This window comes from Tamandua tetradactyla, chromosome 14, assembly GCF_023851605.1.
Source record: "Tamandua tetradactyla isolate mTamTet1 chromosome 14, mTamTet1.pri, whole genome shotgun sequence".
Taxonomy (NCBI): Eukaryota; Metazoa; Chordata; class Mammalia; order Pilosa; family Myrmecophagidae; genus Tamandua; species Tamandua tetradactyla.
Window position 1 is genome coordinate 49677522 of NC_135340.1, and position 21755 is coordinate 49699276.

General features: G+C 36.9%; 1 protein-coding gene across 6 annotated transcripts in view; it reads left to right on the top strand.

The window, feature by feature from the left end:
• The first annotated feature begins 926 nt into the window (after nt 1-926).
• Nucleotides 927-21755, top strand: part of CDIN1 (CDAN1 interacting nuclease 1) — a 225809-nt gene continuing 204980 nt past the window's right edge. For 3 of the 6 annotated variants that reach the window (XR_013162335.1, XR_013162336.1, XM_077127396.1), the window contains exon 1: nt 927-1366. Coding sequence is in view for 4 of the 6 variants with exons in the window: in XM_077127396.1 (XP_076983511.1) it covers nt 984-1366 (383 nt within the window). In the remaining 2 variants the exon portion in view is untranslated. The remainder of the gene's footprint in view (nt 1367-21755) is intronic. The other 3 variants (XM_077127393.1, XM_077127394.1, XM_077127392.1) reach the window with 3 other exon arrangements.

Sequence of the window (21755 nt, forward strand, 5' to 3'; positions counted from 1 at the left end):
ACTCTTTATTTCTTAAAGTCTTAGCCTTAAAAACGACCCATGAATTTAAAATCAATTTTACAGACAAAGGACTGAGGTTTAGATGGATTAAGGAATTTATCCAAGGTGGCATGTCTAAGCTAAACTTCCAATGTAGGTCTTATTCCAGGTAAAAAAAATTTTAACCACTAATTGTCTCTAAAATCGAAGTGCTCTTTTTTTATTTGCTTAAAACGTCACAATTTGAAGAAACACAACACATGATCTTTTAAGAACAAATAGATTTTTAAAAAGAGGTTAAAGGAGGGGCTGATGTCCTCAGAAGAGTTGAGATCTGCTCAGAGCACATATGGAAAACAAAAGATCAATTCATTCATTGATTCATCCTCCAAACATTTATTGAGTGCCTACTATTTTCTGAGAGCTGGGGATTCACAGGCGAATGAGAAACGATTTCTGTTCTCCAGCAGCTAACTGTAGGGAGTGAGACTGACATTCTTTACTGCCGGTTGTTGATCTTGGAGTTCTTTCCTAAGTTTTTTTCCCAGTCTGGACACGACCATCTCCCACGCAAGTTGCAGTTGTCGGACCAAAGTCAACATAAGCCAAGTTGCGTATTTACAGCACTTCTAGTGGGTTTTACTGCTCGGCAACCGCTCGCAGAGCAGGGCAAGATACCGGTCAAACGAAGACCTGTATCTGTAGCCCAGTCACCGCCTGAGCTTCGCTAAGATAGGCGCGTTTGGAAGCGTATTCAAATTGCGCGCGCTGGCAGTGACTTTCCGGGGCTCAAGCAGAAGGATCACAGAGCACCCGTGCGCCCCTTCTGTGCGTCAGGCCTCACTGGCTTATAGCAGCTGGGAGGCTGTAAACTCTTCGAATATCTCAAGGTCTGCCCCACTTAAGCGCTGCCGGGGGTACCAGCCCGCTGAGACTTGGGCGCTCTCTCCAGCCGGATGTCGCCACTTCCTGCCTGATTTGCCCTTAACTGACATGGCGGCTAGATGCCTTCAGTCGGGACTACTGCGGCTGCTCAGAAAGCCAAGCTGGAGCAATCGGGTGTAGAGCCCGCCTCCGCCGCGGGGCTGCCGGGTGAAGCGTGGGACGCAGTGTGTTTTGGTCTCAGCTGTGCAGCTGGGGATGAAGGAGGGTTAGGGTCGTGCCAAGGAAGACGGGGACTTAGGGCTGTGCTGCTGTGTGCCCACCCCTCATCCCCCTGCACCGAAGCTGCTCGAGCCTCAGGGTGTTTTATCCTTGTCCCCTCCACCTCTGGTCCCTGGCCCAACATGATATTGACCAAAGCCCAGTACGACGAGATAGCCCAGTGCCTAGTGTCTGTGCCGCCCACCAGGCAGAGCCTGAGGAAGCTGAAGCAGAGGTTTCCCAGGTAAGTGTCCCTCTCTCCCCTCTCACAGCTGCTTATCTGTAGCGGCTGTGGCTGGGCAGCCAGGAAGCGCTTATGAACCACGTGTCATAACACAAGTGGGGAGGAACACGAGTGTCAGGCGTTAGAAGATCAAGAAGGGTGAAAAATATTTCTTTCACAGACATCCACACAAAAGTCTTACTGGATGAGTCTGTGGCAGCCTCTTAAGGCCCTGCAATTAAACTCAACTCAACAAATGTTTACTGAAAACTTGCTATGTGCCTGGTGATGGGCGCACGTAAATTTCCATAAATGTTCATTGAGGAATTGACAGATACTAGGAATGAGTGATGGGTGGCCGAGCTCTCTCAAACTGGAAATATGAATTGTAGATTCAAAAAAGAGAAGACGGAGGGCCCTTTTCAGTTGACCACTGGAAACAAGAAGGGGAGCACTGGTCTAATGGGGCCCAGTATGGGTGCTCCAATGCGGTTACGTGACCCCATGGTTTCTCAGCCCATTCAGAGACACTGACATCCTGGGAATTCCTCTCTTGGCCCAAGATTGGCCATTTGGATAACCAGATCAGAATGTTTCTCCTCATATGTATACACATGAAATCATACCCAACCCCAAACACTTCTTTTTGCGGTGATTTTAGGATTAACCAACTTTCTGAGAAAGCGCTTTTAGGAGCTGGTAATATAGATCTCTCGTTTTAAACATGTGGAGACCAAGGCCCAGACAGTACACAAAGAACCAGTCCAGGGCAACCAGATTGTTGTGTTTATGTTATGTTTAAAGTATAGAATCTTTGTCTACTTTTCTTCCAATGCAAAACCAAATCCAAACGTATACTATTTTGTTTGTGATATTGAGCACATTTATCCCTTAATGGAGAACTTCCATGACCTTCATTTGTAGCCCTTGAACAGACATCACCAAAGATGTATTTTCTAGAAGAAAGAGAGGTCATTGGAAAATTGATAATAATAAAGTACAAATTGAAGCATAAATTGAATTTTTTTGGGGGGGTGGGGGGGCTCAGTTTTCCTACTCTGGAAAATGAAAAGGTGTCTCAGATCTCTTTCCAATACTGTACAGATTTAATTTAGACAATATTTATCCCATTTTAGTCTTTACCATTTTTATCAGACTTGCTAACGAGGAACAGAATTTACAAGTTGTAATTTAATTTTCTGTCGGTATTCTTGCCAACTCTGTCAATGAATAGCGAAATGGGTGAAGGCTGGGCAACCAAGGCTATACGTAGATTTTTCTGGGCAGTTTTAAGATAGAGCATACACTTAGGTAGTCTGCTCTTGTTTTGTGCATATATTACCGTTTGGTATTTTTGCCTCTCTTCCTCTCCTGCTTCCTTTTCTCTTTCTTTTCATTGGCATATACCTTGTTCTCTCCATAAGAAGTAACCTCCCTGTACCCTGATCAGCACTTAGGAAAGACCCCTTTTGTGTGACCATCCTGTGTATCTTGCTTATTATCTTTTGCTTTTTATATTATGTTTAGAGAGGTGACTCTAATTTGCAAAAAAATGAAAAAGAGCTATTTAGCAGGACCTGTGGTGATTTTGTAAATGGTGTAATTTTGTGTTTGGACTCATGGTTTTCATTATTGCATTGTTTTACCTTAGATGATGTTGCTGTGTTTGAAAAGGACCTGAACAACCTTTACATTTGATAGTTCATTTTTCCAGAAAGTCAATTGAATGAAGACCTCAGAGTTAATTTCTGATAGTTCATAGGAGTTAAGTGACTTGTAAAAAATCCCAGAGATGTCAGTAGCAAAACAGTGGCCATTGAACATGACTCTCAGTTTAGAGTTCTACGCTAAACTTCTTTAATTGGTTTCAATAATAATAATAACATTATAATTCACGTACATTGAGTTCTAAAAAATTCGAAGTACTAAAATATTTTAAAAGGAAAGCAAATTTTTTTCTCATTGTAAAAATAGTACATGTTCACTGACAAAAATAAAAAATATTCATAATTCTGCAACCCAGATAATACATGTTAACATTTTATATATTTTTTCTTTTCTTGTTTCATACTGTCATATTTTTCAGAGTAGTTTTTTAGTAGTCTCTGTTATTATAATTTATGAAAGTTGCTTTTTTATCACTTGTATTGTGAGCATTCCTCATCTTTAAATATTTTTCAGAATTTGTTTTAACTACTTCATAATACCACATTTTACATGCACCTTCATTTATTTATTTCCTTGTTATTGGGCATAAAAGGTTTTTTTCTCCTATTTAATGCCATATCTTTGCTTATTTTCTTACTTTAGATTTCCACAAGTTGGGAATGATTTTGTCAGCCATTTTCAAACTGTTTGGTCTTCAGATCCCTTTACATTCTAAAAAAGTAGTGAGGGCCCCAAAGAACTCTTCTTGGTATGGGGTAAATCTATTGCTGTTTACCAAAATATTGATTAAAACTGAGAAATTTTAAAAATATTTACTAATTCGAGTTCATGATAATAAGCTCCATTATATGTTAAGATACTTTTGTGAATAATAACCATCTTTTCAAAAAAATAGAAAATGGTGGTTTTACATTTTCTTTCTCTGTAATGCCTACCTTAATAGAAGATATATCTATTTCTGCATTCAAGCTGTTGTGATATGTTGTTTTGATTAAGGTATTTGAAGAAACTCTGGTCTCAGACAGATAGGTAGTTGTAAAAGGGAAGAATTATTTTAATACGTTTCTCAGGTAATTGTTAATATTTTTGTTACTATACAAAACCTGAGAAGTGGTAATTTCTTAAAGGTTAATTGTAACGTGGAATCTGAAAACCATATCAAGGTACTTTTCTCTCTCTGTTACGTTATAGTCTATTGGCTTACCTTGACCTTTGAATGGATCTTTTTTTTAATAATCATGCATTGTTTATTTGGAAAATGAGTTGAATTTTGTAAATATTCCAAATGTTGTCACCTTTCATTATATAATAAAAAAAAATTGCATTTGTTAATACCACCACTGATCTCATTAGAAAACTCTAAGATTTGACTGTTAAGCTTATGGTGATGGATATGACTTTTTCCACTATTTGAATTTTCCTTTGAAAGCTTGGATTTTATTATTGGCAACAAATAGTATCAGTTGTTTTCCTTCAAGTGACAGGCTCACTCTATTAATTTTTAAGAAATGTATATGCTGGATACCCAAATCTAAACAGTCATACTTTGTTAGTCATTCATTCAAGTAAAAATGGTATTCCATGGAAAAAGCAGCTAGTTTAGCTTTTAAACAATCATACAAGAGCTTTCCCTTGGGACAACCATCGTACTTCTCTATGCAGCAAAAGAGTTTTACGAATACTTCATATTTTGTCACACAGAATAGTAACAGATGTGTAGTCAAGGGGAGAGATTGAATAAAATTAATAAGTAATAAATACTTAGGGTATTCTAAAGTGAGACTAGCTTTTTTCCCTCTCCCTGAAAGTGTATGGCAGTGAAGAATACAATGACTACTTGTATAGTTTAGTGTCCCTGCTTTGATTTGTGCTCAGGAACCAGCAGTTTTACCCACCATTGTTCTTGTATCAACAGTGCAAATGTCAACACAAGGAAAAAGGCAAATAGTATGTTACTCCTTTTATAGAAATGGTTTTGATCTTATAGGACCCTGAGAGGGTCCCTGGGACTCCTGGAGCCCCCCGGCCACACTTTGAGAACCACTAGACTAAATAAAGGGTATTTATGTTTTGAAGGAGTTTGATGTGTATTGACAGATCTCTAGCTATATAGATGTAGATATCCTCTGTATCTGTATATTATAGATATATCTGTGCATTATAGATATAGATATCCTGATATGCAATCTATGTATGTACTGTATGTATGTATGTATCTATCTTATATACTGTTCCGAAAGTTGTACTAATCCTATTACCAGCAGTACACTGGGAGTGTCTTTGTATTTTTCTCAGCATTGAAGAGAGTCAATATTTAATCTTTAATATGATGGGATAAGAATGACTCCTTGTAATTTGTACTTTCATTATAATGTATATATTTTTTCAAATGTTTGTTGACCATTTAATTTTCTTTTTTTTGAATTAACTGCTTGGTATCCTTTGCCTAATTTTCTATTGAAGTGTTTGCTCTTATTGTTTATGGATTATTATTGTTTACTGATCTGCTTATGTTCATCCTTTGTATATCTTATTTGTTGCAGATATTTTGTCAATTGTTGCTTTTGAATGTTGCTCTGTTATTCTTATGCTTAACTTCATATTTAGACTTATTAAGTCATTTTTGCTTTTATGTTTAGGAAGTCCTTTCCTAAGATATGATAAATAAATCTTTTTACCTAAATTTTCTAGGTACTTTATGGTTTCGATTCTTGTTTTTAATTCTGTTTAATCTTTCTGGGTGAAATTCACTTTAGTATTTAATGAGAGATGAAAATGTAGTTTCATTTTTTTCTCCAGCCTGATTTTTATCTTATACTAGTTTCCCCTTGCTAGCCTCACTCCTTTCTGGCTTCTTTGTTTCATTAACATAACAAATTTATGTCTTTCTATAGTCACCAAGTTGAACTTGGGCATACCCGTAACTGGGATTGTGCTTGTAGTTCTCCAATTTAAAATGGAGTGGTGGGGATTTGGTGATCTCTAATATCTTACGACTGTATTAGCTTCTTTTTTTTAATGCAGTTTTACAGTAATGGGCTCTTTTGGCCCCAAGAACATAATGCCTATTGCTAAGGCTATATTAATTGATTTGCATTTTCCAGCTTATTTCATGGACCTTCCTATTCCAGTAAAAATCCCCATCTCAGTTAGCTGTTACCTATAAGGTTACATTTTACATTGTATTTTCCTGCCCAAACACTAAATTTGTATTTGGTGATAAAACTGGAATATTTCCTTTCTTTCCCTTCCTCCCTCTTTTCCTCCCTCCTTTCTCTTCTTTCTTTCTTTCATAACTTTTTATTTTGAAATAATTTTAAACTTACAGAAAAGTTGCAAAAAGTTTTCTCATATGTTCCTCACTCAGTTTCTCCTAGTGTTAAAATCTTTAATGATCATAGTACAATTGTCAAATTAAAAAAATTAATTTTAATTCAACAGTTAATCTATAGCCCCTTTTCAAACTTTGTCAGTTTTTCCACTTTTCCTTTTCCTGTTCTAGGATCCCTTTGGATGTAGTTAGGTCTTCTTAGTCTCCTCCAATGTGTGATGGCTCCTTTTTTTTTTTACTTTCATGATCTTGCAGCTTTTGATGAGTACTGATCAGTTATTTGTAGAATGTACTTCTATTTGTGTTTGTCTGATGTTTTCTCATAACTAGATTGAAGTTAAGTGTTTCTGGCAAGAATACCCCAGAAGTGCTGTTGTGCCTTATCAGTACATCGTATCGACAGGTACATGATATATCTTAATTACTGGTGATGTTAACCTTATTTACTTGCTTAAAGTAGTGTCTGCTACATTTTTCCATTATAATGTTACTATTTTAAGCTTTGCAATTAATAATTGTGTTGGAGAGAGGTTATACTTTGAGACTATGTAATAACTTCTTTCTGGTCATTCATTGTCTGGCTGATTTAAACATCCTTCATTTGTTCTTGCCTGAAATGATTGTGTCTGATGTTTGCCTAATGGTTAATATTTTTTCACTGGTATACTGTTTCAACCCATCATCATTCTACTGCCACCATTTCAGGTGAAACGATCTATCCTATAGTCAGCCCGTGATTTTCACTGGTATTTGCAGTTATCCACCAATTATAGAATTTGGTCTATGATAATTCACTGTGTGTCCACTGTGTTTGTGGCGTTATTTGGGTTTTTTTTTTTTTTAAGAAAAAAATAGCATGATGTAATAATTAATTTTAAATAGCTTGTAGTCTGAAGAAACAGTTCAAGAAACATTCTAAAGCTGTTAGAATCATAGAATGTTAGAAGCCAAAAGGTTTGTTGAACAGTTAGTTCAGATATAGTTAGTTAAGTAGGATTCTTAGGGGAGATATACCTTTGCTGGAAAGTTCCTTTGCTGCTAGATTAAGCTTTGACACTAGTTTAATTATTGCCTGAGTTCTTTTGCAATGCATTAAGTATTTAGTTAATATTTATGTCTATTACTACTAATGAGTCTAAAATTCAACTCTTAATACCATAAATCTCTAAGCAAATAAGTATCTGTATCCCATTACGATACCTTTTACCCTTCGAGATCTTGGCTCAAGGTTTTCTAATGGTGCCTTCCTTCTTTCTAAGTGTGATTTTCTGTCTTGGCCCATAACCTTTCCTATTCCTGCTGTCTTCCCACTCACATCACAACAAAGGCAACCATTCATTCATTTCAGGGTCTTTAAATTCTTTCTTCTAGGGGAATGTCAGAAGCACTGTTAAAATTTCATTTGACTGTACACCCTGTGCTTAAACCGATATCCTTGGCTATTTTTTTTATGTTTTGAGATCTTCGTTTATTTCTGCCCCAAAACTATGGGTATTCTTGGCTCTACTTCAGATTGTGCTTTTGACAATGTGGAATTGAGTAATTCTTGCCAGTGGATTTAGGGACCCCATATGATTAGGAATGGAGTACCTAAAGGGCCTGCTTGGTACAAACACAAGAATTTTACTTAGCTTTTACATTTATTCTTGATGGCTTGGTTTAACTTGATGCAGCCGTTGGCTCCAGTTGTCTTTTTTTTTTTGAACACTGCTTCCTCTCTCCATGGTACCTTTTTAAATGGTCTACTTTTCCTCTTGGGAGCTTGTATTCCGTCATTCTACCTTTCTATAAGAATTTGTTTTGGGGGAATGAGTTGGTGCTGCCTCTTTTTATCTGAGTCACAGTCTCCTTATCTTTAAAAGAAGGGATGAGGTCCCATAGCTGGGAAGTAGAAGAGGCAGGATTCAATTGCAAGCAGTCTAGTTCTGGAGTCTTGCTCTTGTTCTTCTAACTCTTTTACCTTCTGTTCAGTTCCTTAAGACTGTAGTGAGGACTGATAAAATAAGGCATGTGCAGCACTTGGCATAGTGTAGAGCTCTTGGCAAGTATTTCATGAATGGTGTTTTATGATTGTGGTTATTAGAATTGCATAACAGACTGAGTAGTAACCTTTTGAAACATATAAAACCCAATTTTGTATGAAATAGAGGGCAGTTAATTTGCCAAAAAAGAAAAGTTTACCTAGATTAGTTCAGTTGTATGGCAGTGAACACAAGATTTGATCATCAGTTGAATATGGCCCAAATATCAGATACATGATACCTTTCATGGTGAGGTAGAATGGCATAACTTTTTTTTTAACCTAGATTCATTGGTTTTTAAGAGACATGGTGGTACATTACAGTGTATAATTAATACTGTGGGGTTTGGTTTGCTTAATTGGAAGATTAGTTCTATTGCCCTTGTTTCTCTTAATTGAATTGAGAATTGGTTCTTAACTTGTGGTCAATTTCTACGGTTCTGATAATGTTGTGGTATACCTGAGTTCTAGAATAATGAGTGAAAATTACTGTAAAGGCCAAAAAAGTCAGTCTTTTATTGAACTGGAAATTCTATTGGTGGTTTTGCCAATGGAACATAATTAATTTACATGACCTTCAGAAATAATATTAATTCATACACTCAAGAAAGATCTCTAGTGGTATTTCTGTATTGATCATTACTGCAGGTTGAAAAGTCTAAAAGAATATGATTATTTCATGTATTTTCTTTAATAATCTTTAAATTTTTTTTTAACTTCATAAGATTTCAGGCTTTTATTTTGTTACTGCATTGTAACTGAGCTTTAAAGACTCTTCTAGTGGTTTTATTAAATGTGTGACCCGTTTACTAGCTAAAATATGTGCTTAGCTTTTTTCAGGTATTTGTGCTCATTAGTTAGCACAGCTACGAATTGAGAAGCGCGTGAATTCCTTCAAAGAAGTATTTGTATGAAACTTCAGTATTATCTGAGAAGAATCCACACACTGGCTGTAGTTCTTATTAGTGTGGGGAGAAATTTTCGTTTTATTAGATTTTTTACTTCATTTTTAAGTCTATATTCAGGCATCAAATTATAGTATACTAAGTAATACCGCATGCTAGATATTTATAATAAAGACTAATTATGTATTTCTGTGGGAGGGAAAAGTTCAATAGACCTAAATAAATGGAAGGCCATTTCATGTTCATGGATTGAAAGACTAAATATTGTTAGGATTTTTGAATGATTTATAGATTCAATGCAGTTCAATTCTAAATTCCAACAGTCTACTGTACGGAAAAGGAAAAGCTCAATATCAAATTTATTTGAAAGGGTCAGGGGCTCTAAATAGCCAGAAACATTTGAAAAAGAAAAAAGTTGGAGAGCTCACATGTCCTGACTTTAAAGCGTATTATAAAGTCAAAATAGCATGGTATTGGTATAGAGATAGAAATACTGACCAATCGAATCAATGTGAGAATCTAGAAATAGACCTTCATTTCTATGGCCAATTGTCTTGCTGCTTTCAGATTCTGTCTTATCTTTGACACTTGATATTCTGTTTAGTGTGTGTCTCAGAATAGTCTATTAGGATTTATTCTGTTTGGGATTACATTGCGCTTCTTGGGTATATACACACACACACACACACACACACACACACGTACATATATATACTTATGTCTTTCATAGGAGTTGGGAAATTTTTGGCCTTTGTTTCCTCAAGTATTTCTTCTACCCCTTTGCCCTTTTCTTCCTCTGGGATGCCCTTGATACATATAATAGTTCACTTTGTGCTGTCATTTAAATCCCTGAGGCCCTGCTCAGTTTTTCCCGTTCTCTCTCTGTGTTTTTCTGTGTGAGATATCCATAGTCCCTTCTTCTAGTTTGCTGATTCTTTCTTCTGCCTGTTCAAATATGCTGTGGTATGCCTCTAATACTTTTTAAATCTCTTCTATTGTGCCTTTCATCCCCCTAAGTTCTATTATGATTATTATTTTTTTTTAATTACATGGGCAGGCACCGGGAAACGAACCATGGGCCTCTGGCATGGCAGGTGAGATCTCTGCCACTGAGCCACCATTGCCCGCCCCATGTAAGCTGTATTATTTTTCTATTCATACTTTCAAATTCTTCTTTATGTTCAGTCAGTGTTTTCTTAATATCTTTTGTCTATTTAGTCACATTTTCCTTCAGCTCCTTGAATTGATTTAGGGGGTTTGTTTGAACATATTTGATTAATTTTTCCAAATTCTGTGTCTCCTCTGAAGTTTACTTTTTTCCTCTGACTGGGTCATATCTTCCTGTATCTTAGTATGGCTTGTAATTTTTTTTTCATGCCATCTAAGCATCTGATTATCTTGATGTTTTTACTTGGAAGATCAGGTTTTATTGTTGATTGGCTTTGTTTTAATACTCTTTGAGACTTGGTTTGATTCAAATTTATTCTAGGACTTTAGAATTGCCTGTGTTAGACTGATCAGATTTTTCAATTCTTTTTCATTTGATTGTTGCTGTGGGTATGTGGCACAATTTTTTAAGATTGTACTGTTTGTGCAGTTGATTTCCCCCTCAGGGGGAAGCTTCCTTTCCTCTGTTCCTTTACCAGAAATCTTGATCTGTTATGTTTGTTTTTGTTTTGCCTCTCTATTTTTTTACTCCCCTTCATTGCCATTTGTTGCTTTTCTCTGGAGAACAAAGTCTGGGAAGAGGGTCACCCTGGAGAGGACTTACCAGGTCAGTATTTCCCAGCCAGAACAGGGTCAGGGATCCACAAAGGGAGTGCAGACCAATTCCAGAGAACCCTGGGGAGAGGATGAGGAAAGATGTCCAAAAGACTTTTTGATGGCTTCCTAAAGCTATGCTTTCCTGGCATGCCCATCAGATGGCACTCTGCAGCAAATGTTTCCTTGTAGCCCTGCATAGCTCCAGCTTCTTTGAATCTCCAGTGCCTTCATTCCTGTCAGGGGTGGGGTTAAAACAATAGTGTGGCCACCCTGTCAGGGGTGAGCTGAAAGAGCCCAGACCCAGTGATCTAAACTCGCTGATCATTACTCGACATTGTCCCCCACCATTCTTGGGGAAGAGGGCTTCCATGTTCCTCTCTGTCCACAGGAGCCAGCCGGAAACCAGACCCCAGACTAACCTCAGGAGTGGAGGACAGGTGCTAAGAGTTGCTGCAGAGTGATTTATTTAATTTGTTACTACAGTGACTCATCCTCTTCATCCACTCTTCCCTGGATGCTGTACAGTGCTCCCCTGGGCTCCGTATCCCTAAAACAGTGGTTTCAGACTATTTCTGCCTCCTGCTAGCCATTTTTGGAGGAGTGAGTGCTGCAGCCCCTACTCTGCCCATCTTCCCTGGAAGTTCTTTAACCACTAGGTTTTTAATTTCACATTTTTGTGCAGTTTTGCCATATTGGTTGACTTTTCCTTAAGAACAGAGAAGGCAATGTACAAGTACTTCTCCAGTGAAATAAAAAAAAATGTAACCATAATATATAAAAGGCACATATTGATATGAAAGTCATTGATATGAAAGATTCAGATGGACACTTAGCAAGTTTATGAATTATTGTCTTTTTAAAACTTTTTTGATGTGTCTCTTGACATATATGTATTTCTATATCTATACATCTACACACACACAGGCAGATGTGCGATGTGTATATCATAGGGAGATTTTTCACTTTTTTTTTTTCTGTTTTGGTTTCATGGGCTGGGATGAATTGTTTGTTCTGTAACAACTAGTTACTAGTTACTAGTAATTCTCAGTCAGAATTGAGAATGTTCAACCTAGGAATACCATGGCTACACCACTCCAACTTCAGGATGAATGGAAATGCAGGATGAAATCCCTTTGTGGTTTGTTTTTCATGCCTGTGATTCTTACACTGTAGCCTTCTACAATTCCTCAGCTTCCGAGACTCGTGGAGAAATAAGTCTTTGTAGATGACCTACTATGTAGATGGAATCTGGGAGGGTAAAGTGTCATTTAAATGGAATTTCCTACAATCACACATAAAAGTAGACTAGCGATTTATTTTTTCAATTTTTGGTTTCTGTCTATACCTCTCCCAAATGAATATCTTCTTTAGCTTAAGGTATATTGCACTATTTGTTTTTTCTGATAATATTGGTAGGAAAAGCTAATAAAATTTGAAATTAACTTGCACTTCAAGCCCCATTTAGCTAAGATGGTGAATGGACTGGGGATATGAGACAGATTCTTAGTTGTATAGCATTAAAAATCTCACTGACTCTTATAAGCTTATGTATAAAAATTAGCTCACAAACATCATTTCCTAACTGATGAAGTTAAAATTATCTAAATTCTTATTTCCTAAGGCTGACTAAAATATATATTAAGATAAAAATAAATTTAACCTCAGATTTATAAGTGTTGAACTTTTATTTGCATTGCACTGAGCATGGCTGGATTGCCTCACATGCAGATCACAAAAGCTACTTCAGATGGAACTGCCTATCTCGCTTTATTATTTTGTATTCGGTGACTTATAGAGCAAGCCAGTGTTGGACCGAGATGGCAATTAGAGATCATCTGGTTAATTTTATAGATGCAGAAACTGAGGGGGAGTACAATCCAGTACTAAGGTTCTCTATCTAGAAGCAGAATTTATCCTGGGTTCATGGACTTTCCATCCGTGCTCTTCCCCTACAGATCACAAATTCGCATCCCACTGATGGCTACACAAGTGTCAACAGTGGGTGAAAGAATGAAGCTGGCCTGCTTGGGATTATGGCAAAGTGAAAGCACATGTGCGTGTACTAATAGGGCAGCTGCCACTTTATGCCAGCTAGCCATTGCCATCCAGGAATGTGGGTCTTCTGCTGCCGGATCGTCTACTCTTTAGGAAGAAGCTCTAGATCTGAATTAAAAAAAAAACAAAAACAAATCCTGAGTTTGAAATGTTGACAGTTTGTTTGAATTTTTGAAAACACTGGGCGGGTCAACACTTTCCTGGCCAAACAGAACAACATCGTGGGCTGAATTTGGCCTTCAGCCAGTGGGGTGCTGGCTCTTCCAGTTTATGGGGGCCAGTTGTGTGCATCTTTCCCCAACTCTACAGCCAGTGAGCTCACATTGGTAGCTGAAAATGGGCTGTCTTCCACAGCCCCAGCCCACAGAGGCAGTTGTTAACCATCTCTTTCCCCCTCAACACCCCACAGCCTGCTGTCACTAGTTAGAGACTTGTGCTATATATATTATGACCCTGTGGTATGTCTTTTACAGAATCTTCTGAACCATTTTGTTTTGATTTTTATAGCTTTTTTTTTAGCAAAGGGCTCAAAATATTTCCATCTAGATCTCATTTATTCTTACAATATTTTCATGAATGTTGAGCTTTAACCTTATTTTTTTTTTCTTGTCTAAAAGGGGGGTAGATATTTTCTTCCTACCATAGTTAGTATGGAAACTAGAATTGAGATCTTGTTCTAGTCTTGAACCTTAGCTTGCCTAGTTTATTGTGGGTAGTATGATATATTTCATAATGGACATCTGATTGTGCTGATCTGACGATAATGCTGCTTTACTAGAAAACAAAAGCCATAAATACATGTTTCATTCAGGAAAATTAATCCCTTTCAAAATAGAGTAATTACTAGCTACATTGAGGGCATTAAAATGATTCCTCACTCTGTAGGAATTCAGAAGTGCTCCAGTGCTACAGCTGAAGGTTTACCATGTCAGAAATTATCTCTAGAGAAACTTCAAACTTAGGTGTTGCATCTTTACTTGGTAATTACTGCAATATAAAAAGCAAATTAGGCATCTCTGCAGCTATAATGAAAAGCAATGGAAAGGTATCCAATTTGATTACAATTTTACTTACTACAACTTTATAAAGATTCAGCTGTCACATGTTCAGATGTGTATATTTCTTTTCAATATCTTATGTGTCAGTAATAAAATAATATGACAACATAAATAAGTGGACAATAAAATTAGCAATATTAAGCAAGAATATGTTCATTTTAGAATGTCAAGTGGAATTCCGTGTGGGGATTAGGCTAATACCAGTAGGTACTGAGTTTGGCAGAAGTCTGTGCTTAACCTTGGATGGTTTATGTAGCTCTCTGCTTATGGTTAATTATTTTATAATCTGTCAGGAGGCCTAATATTGTGACTTCCTGGAGGCTATTCACAGTTTTTAGTTGTAAGTGCAGCTTTATATATTAGTTTGGAGAACCTGGTCTCTGGAAATATGTTTATGAGTTCTGGCTTCATGAGTTAGACTTGTTGAATGAGTAACCAGTGTCCTTATTTATGAAATGGACTTGTTATGAACTTGAAATGAGATAGTACATTTAAAATGACTTGCACATTTTCTTTTACTGTGCTGAATAAATATAATCTGCTGCTGTGCTATTGTTATCATTCTGATTATTTATTCGGGGATTCTCATTGTGATAGCATTTATGGCTATAGTAATTAGACTTAGGATATTAGAGCTGCACAGGTTTTGCCTAAAACCAGTCCTTTTTTTCCTCTAGGTTTTCAGCGTACTTTTGTTTTGTTCCCGGAGTGATAGGAGACCTACTTGTAAATGCTGGTGAAGTTCATAGATGATACTGACAACTATTATGCAATATTCTGTTGATGACAAATGGGCGTTTCTAGGTTTAAGGTGAATTTTTACCCCCAATAGACCCTGTAGCACAATCACTGTCTAAGAATAAGTAGGAAACTTGGAACTTGAGAATTTTAAAGTATTTTCTTTTCAATTACTTTTCTTAAATGCAACACCCCTCCTACCCCCATCCCTAATACCAGACTTCCATATTCTGGAAGCTCCTTGCCTTTATCGCCTCAACATGATATGAAGGTGGTTATGAATTTATGAAAGATACATGGATGAATGCTGGTTTTGGAGCCGGTCTTGTATCACTAGAAAGTACTCTAGTCTGGTAATTATGTGAGTTTAGGTATGAATCTTCCAGGGCGTGGAGATGTTACTGGATGCCCCAGACCAGCTTGTGAGCATGAAAATTGATGTTAGTGTTTGATATACGTATTGGTCAGATTTTAAGAATGAGTACTTTTTAACATGATCTTAAATCTATTCACTGATTAAGAAAAACCTCTGTGGTAAACACAAAGAAGTTACGTAAAGAAAATGAATATTAAAGAAAATAAATGTATTGCTCCTTAAGACTGTTTTTTATTAATTGCAATGTATTCTAGAATGCTGCCTGCAAAGCCTTTTTTAAATTTATCTTATTTCTGCAGTTCTGCTGACCATATAATTGCAATAATAATGAATTGGGCAAGGTGCTAGTCCCTCCCTCCCCCTTTCTGCTGTCTTTCTACAGTCTTCCTTTAGCTCCTAGGACAAGAAAGGCTCTCACTTTTAGGCTCATTTCATTTAAGCTGCTTAGGCCAGATTCAAATAAAAGTATTAAAACCAGCTAGAGATCTTTTTTTTTTTTTGAAGCATACTTAAATATTAAGTATTAATGAAAAAATATTTCTTACATCCGAAGACGAAGTAAATGTCAGAATTATACCGTCAATTGTATTCGGAGACGATTATTTGCCATAGAACTGCTCTGAGATGTGCAAACAAGATTTGGTTAGTTTTATTTCATCTGTTAGAGGTTTGTAAGGATTCTAGATTTGGAGCATTGTCATAGAAAATATTTTATTCATGTGAAAGCATTTTGGACAATTGTATTCTGTACCATATTGCAATGGCACAATAAATTGCTGAATATGACTTTACCATGAAAAATTTGATGCATGGAGAAGGGAAGGTTGAAATATATCAACCTTTTCTGACAGGGACTTTGAATTTTGACCTAATACAGGTGACCTTTGCGAGCAATAAAAGTGAGCTTAATCTAGAGGTCACGATTGAGGTGAATGTCAGGGCACTGTGGCGGAGATTGTGGGTCTTCCCCTGACTGCAGGCATGTGGGCGCCCACCTAGCTGTTGGCTAAATGGGAGTCTGGCACTTTTTTTTTCTCTTTGCTTTTTTTGTTTTTTAATTTTTAAGCATTTCCAAAATGGCAAATTGTTTAGTTCTTGAATGCCGTCCTCTTCCCTCAAAGCTCAGCTATCTGTTTAGTTGTGGCAAGTTTGTTTTTATAAAGTTTACTATTTCTAAGTGAAAGGTATGAAGGTGCTATTATTTTCTACTCCATAGATAAGCTATATCTAAAAATAAAAATGCTCCTATTGCTTATAGAAAAGAAGACTGACATATATAACCTTGGAACTGAAAATATATGCTCTTTTAAAAAGTTTCTTTCTCTGAGAAGTCAAACTTTTGTCATCTGACTTTGGAACTGTCAGAAGAATTTTTAAGTCATTTGTACCTTTATCTAGGTTATAATTAAGAGAACGCTTGTGAATTATTATCTTAAAAGGGTAGATGATTTAGAGAATGGTTATTCCCCTGAAAGGAAATTTCCTTTGAAATATATTTGTTAATGCATTTACATTATCATATGTATGATGATATAAAATATTTTTAAGCTTTTGCCTGCTGTATGTGGAAGGGAGATTGTTTTAAAACATAACATTTCATTATCAAATAACGAGACCATTTTGTCAAAAATGATATTACACCTTAGCAAACACCAGAGAAAATTATGCCAGTGTAACGTGGCCCAAACACTTACCGAGTATGTTTCCTAAATAATTGGTTGAAACAACACACAGTTGGGAAAGAGTGTCAGAGACTCTAATGGAAAGAACTTCTACTCTTTTAATCGAGCCTGCAAATTATATTCCCTGGGACTGATCAGCTCTGAAGCGCTGAGGTTTGATGATTAGAATGGCAGGAAACCATGCTTTCAGGACATAACGAATTGACGAGGCCATCCATCATTTGTTAGCATGCGCTGAAACGAGGGCTGTGTGTGCAGAGGCCTGTGATTTAGTAAATACGGGGGAGATGAATAGAGCTTACACACAAGGGAAGAGATTGCTGTCCTTCAGCAGCCTGAGACCCAGGCGCCTGCTGAGAAGGCCATCTGACGGCACATCATCAGTAACTGGCCTGTCACAGTCAGCGGTGCCCACCGACCATCGCCAGTATATTAAATGCATTTTTAATATCTGCTTCAGTAGATTTAATGAAGAAAATTTAGTTTCCATACTCCAAGCACTGCTTCCTCAAGTGTTTTAAAGTATAGACTCTTGCTCGCACAAGAAAAGGGGAAGACTATGCTGGCAGTTAGGAGAGTTGATTGAAAAGGAAACTTAGACAAAATCACATGCAAAGAAAAAATGCTTTTAGCAGAGTTGGCATCTCGTTGTTGTTAAAAAAAACTCATTTTTTGAAAAAGAGGCTTTTGGTTAGTTTCTTAACCCTTAATTCCCTTCACTCACAAACCCTTTTCCTGGTAGGGTTGAGGGATGTAAACCTACAGCTATGAAAGGAAATATTAGAATAGAAATATGGTTTGGCATAATTTGGATAGAGAGACTCAGTTATAAATTACTCTGTGTTTTGACATATCATTTGATTCTCAGGATCTTTGCATGAAGGTAGAAAGCAAATAGCTAGTGTTTTTAGCTATTTACTTCCAAGTCTTTGAATACTGAACTTTACTTGCTATTAAGTTAGTATATTTTTAGCTGGTATCATGCAGAATAGTTTAAAATGAATGAAAAAAATTAGTTGGTGACTTGATTTAAAAGTGCTCTTGTACTTTCTTAGACTATAAAGTTTCTTTTAAAAATTGTGATTTTAAAATATTCTGTTTTCATATTCAGGCAAAGTGTGTAGATTCATTCTTTTTAATGAGTTTCAGTGCTGACATTATTTACTACAAAACAGCAAGACAGTCAATTAGATATCGTTGCAAACATGCACTTTAAAGTCTTCCCCTCTGTTTAAAAAAAATCTAGAATATGCTCTTATGTTCACAAAGGAAGAAGCTACAGAATGGGAGCTATAAATCTGATTCTTGCATGTGTCAAAATAGTAATGTATTAAATGTGTATTATTACAAAAATTTAAGACATGTCTTAAACACACTTACATTTTTATAACACATGGCAATATTAAATAATACATTTCCTTGTTAGCATCTGTTTGCCGTCATTGTTGGCAAGACCTATGATTTATTACTTAAATTAATGACCACGACCACTTTGGACCTGATATATGCCCCTAAGCTTATTACATCACTAAATAAAATAAAATGTATGCGCTTGTGACAGAGTTATTTTTATAATTGTTTATCCCTTTAAGTGCCCTATTCAGTGATTCACTGAAAGGTTCATAATGGTTGGCTTGTAACCAGAAAATAATCTCAGAAAGGTAAAATGTATTTCTTGTTTAGAAATAAAATGCCAGACTGATGGTGATAGGGGTTCCAGCAAGAACTTGTAACACTGAAACTTGTTCTTTTCTTCCGTGCTCTCAATCACCTCTTGCTGAATTTTCTTGATGCATACCATCCCTTCCACCAGTCCAGCTCTTGAGGCTGTTATTATCCATTAATATAGTGCTCATCTTCATATAAATCCTTCAATTTGGGGGAGGTGGTTTTGACAAAAAACGGCAAGGGTTAAATGATTCTTTACTGAGGATTTTTCAGGTGCCATTATCACCATGCATTAAACTGAGCAAGATTATTTTTCTATTTTTAGTTCTTTTCTTTTGGGAGATTGGAACTTTACTGTTTTTTATTGAACTCTATTTGACTTCATAGTCTTTATCTTTCCTTTCTGAGGGTGCAGCATGATAGACCCTTCAGGATTTTTACAGTAACCTGTTATTCATCTAAAGTCACTCTGCTGCCTGGCACTTGCAATACAATATAATATGGTTTCTTGATTTTCCTGCTCCATGTGAAGTATCTCACTGACTGTCAGCTCTCCTGTCCTGCTAGGGTAAGGTCAAGTTTTTGAGAAGCTTATGTCTTATTTCTGGACTACAGTGTCTATACTTTGAAACATATGGAGCTTCTTTGGGTACCTGAAAATACTACTTGTGGGAAGATTACTATTTTTTAGGTACCTTGGGACTATTCTCATTTAATTTATCACTCAAAACGAACACAGAACTTAGTTCCTAAGAAGATAATTTCTTTGCTTGTTCTTCGTCTCACTTTTGCTGAATTTTAAACAAAATAGTTCATTGGAAATTGATACTTTTTTCTTAGCATCCTTTCCCAAGACAGTTGATCTGATGATGTTTTTAATAGTTCTTCAAAAATAATCAGACCAACAAACATTCATATTTTCCTTGAAAAGTTATATAGACCTTTTCTAGTTTAGGTTCTCATCTACTGTTCATCAGCTTTTTACCATCCTTTCCACCCGTTCCTTCTTACTTAGGTCACCTGGCCCCAGATAAAACATTTTAAAGAAAACTGATGCAAAAGAGTCTTAAGTGTCATTGTCTAACTTTATTTTCCTTCCTTCCTTCCCTTTTCTTCCTTTCTCTCCTCTTTCTCCCTCCCTCCTCTTTCTCTTCTTCTCCTCTCCCCTTCCTTCCTTCTCTCTCTCTTTCTTTCTTTCATTCTCCCTACCCCCATCTCACCCCTTCCCTTTCTCCCTCTCCCCCTGTCCCCCTCTCCCCCTCTTCCCCTCTCCCTCTCTCCTCCCTTCCCCTCTCTTTTTCTTTCTTTCTCTCCCTCCCTCACTCCCTCCCTTTACATGTCTCTTGAGTTTTGGTTTAGATCCACTAAGAATTTATATTTGTCTTTGACCATGATGGTTACTAATACTTGCTGTTGGGAGTACATACCTTCCTCTCTTTTGCTTCCTATTCGGCTGATTGTGAATTCTGTGATGGTAGGAGCCAGGTGTTTTGCTGTGATTTTGTCTTCCAACTCCTCTCTTTAGTGCCTAGCCCTGGATTGTGCCCCCTTTATGCATTCGGTGACTTCTTGCAGACTTACTGTTATGGGCCAGTGCTTATTGTTATGGTCTCTTTTGAGGAGGAGGTGACTTAAAGGCATGTCTGTTCTTTTCGCCAGTATTGTTTTATCTAGTACTATACAAAGGGCTTACTATTCTTTCCTAGGATTGTTTCTGAAGCCTCCCGCTTTTTGGGTCAGGTTGTTTAAGTCCTATTTAAAAATATTAAAATATTCAGTAGGCTGCTAAGTGCGTAGCCCTGTGTTCTACTTAACACTAAATGAAAGTAAAATAGAACACAGACATGGAGCCATTTGTTATATTTTAGTATATGAAGCAATGGCTGTGTAAACCTTAACCTTGTAATTTTGTGAGTTCCACTTTATCATGGAGCTGTAAGCGTAATCAAAATAAATCATGGGAGATGGATAAATATTTTCTAGTGCTTTCTCTGTGCTTTCAGAAGTGATGCTTGATCCATGAAATTTTAGTAAGTATATTAAATAAAACAATATGATGTGCACTGTGTCAGATCTGATAAATTATTCGGTATAGGACATTTATACAACATATGTTGAGCTGCTACGTGAACAGCTTAATGACTATAAATTATGTTAATCCGTCTTGCCATTTTTATATTTTGTTCAAAATCGTGGTATTTGTATTATAGATCTTTCTCTATATATTTGGAAGCGGGGAGGCAGGGATAAGAAGGAGGCATAAGAAAAGGTGCAGGTCATCTCGGAGATGTTCTGACAGTGATCCGGGACTCCTCAGCTGTGCAGTGTACATAACACAGATGTTGGGGAGTCATCTGTCAGCCATGCCTCTCCTATGGAGTTAAAGTTCTAGAGGGAAAAGAATTTGACACAGTGCTGTCACTGTTACATTTTCACAATAGAAGAGCATGCAAATATTGAACCTCCTGCTTAGCAGTAGTGCCCTGTCTAATGTCTGTGCTGGTTAGAATAAAAAATCATGGGTGCATCTTGGACTCAGAGATCTGACAAAGGTCATGGTATGCTGGGCATTTGAATTGGAAATTGTCTGGACTTAGATTTTATAAAGCTCCCACTGTTGTGTGTGGGGAGAATTTCAGCAGGGTTTTGTCCCGGGAGAGCCTCTTAGGCCCTTTTCTGTCCTATGAATGAATTTAGATGTGAGGGTTACTCCTGCCTAAAAACTGTTAAGTTCATTTTGCATACATCCCTAGAGAGAAAAACTGGCAGATGCTTTTGTCTTGGAAGTGTTTAAAAGAAAACTGCAGAGCAGGAACAAGAGAGAAAAAGGGGCCCTGTGTGGAGTCCCAGAACATTTTGGAAATGGCCAATATGCAGTTTTCATCAGTATGAAGGCGGGGTGCAATATGGTGCCTGCCGCTCACAAGGGAATATGAATGTTGATTAAGCATACTCCCAGGCTTTGAAATTCTGAAAGCAGTGTCAGAATAATGGATGTTGAGCAAATGTCAAGCATTTGTTAATTTCTCTGTTATTTGGAGTTTATCTACCATGATCAATCAAATAAACTAGTGCTTCTCTCTTGTGGCATGTGTCATTGATATGGTGATTAGATGGCTAGAGAGACCTTCTGTTTTTTTTTTTT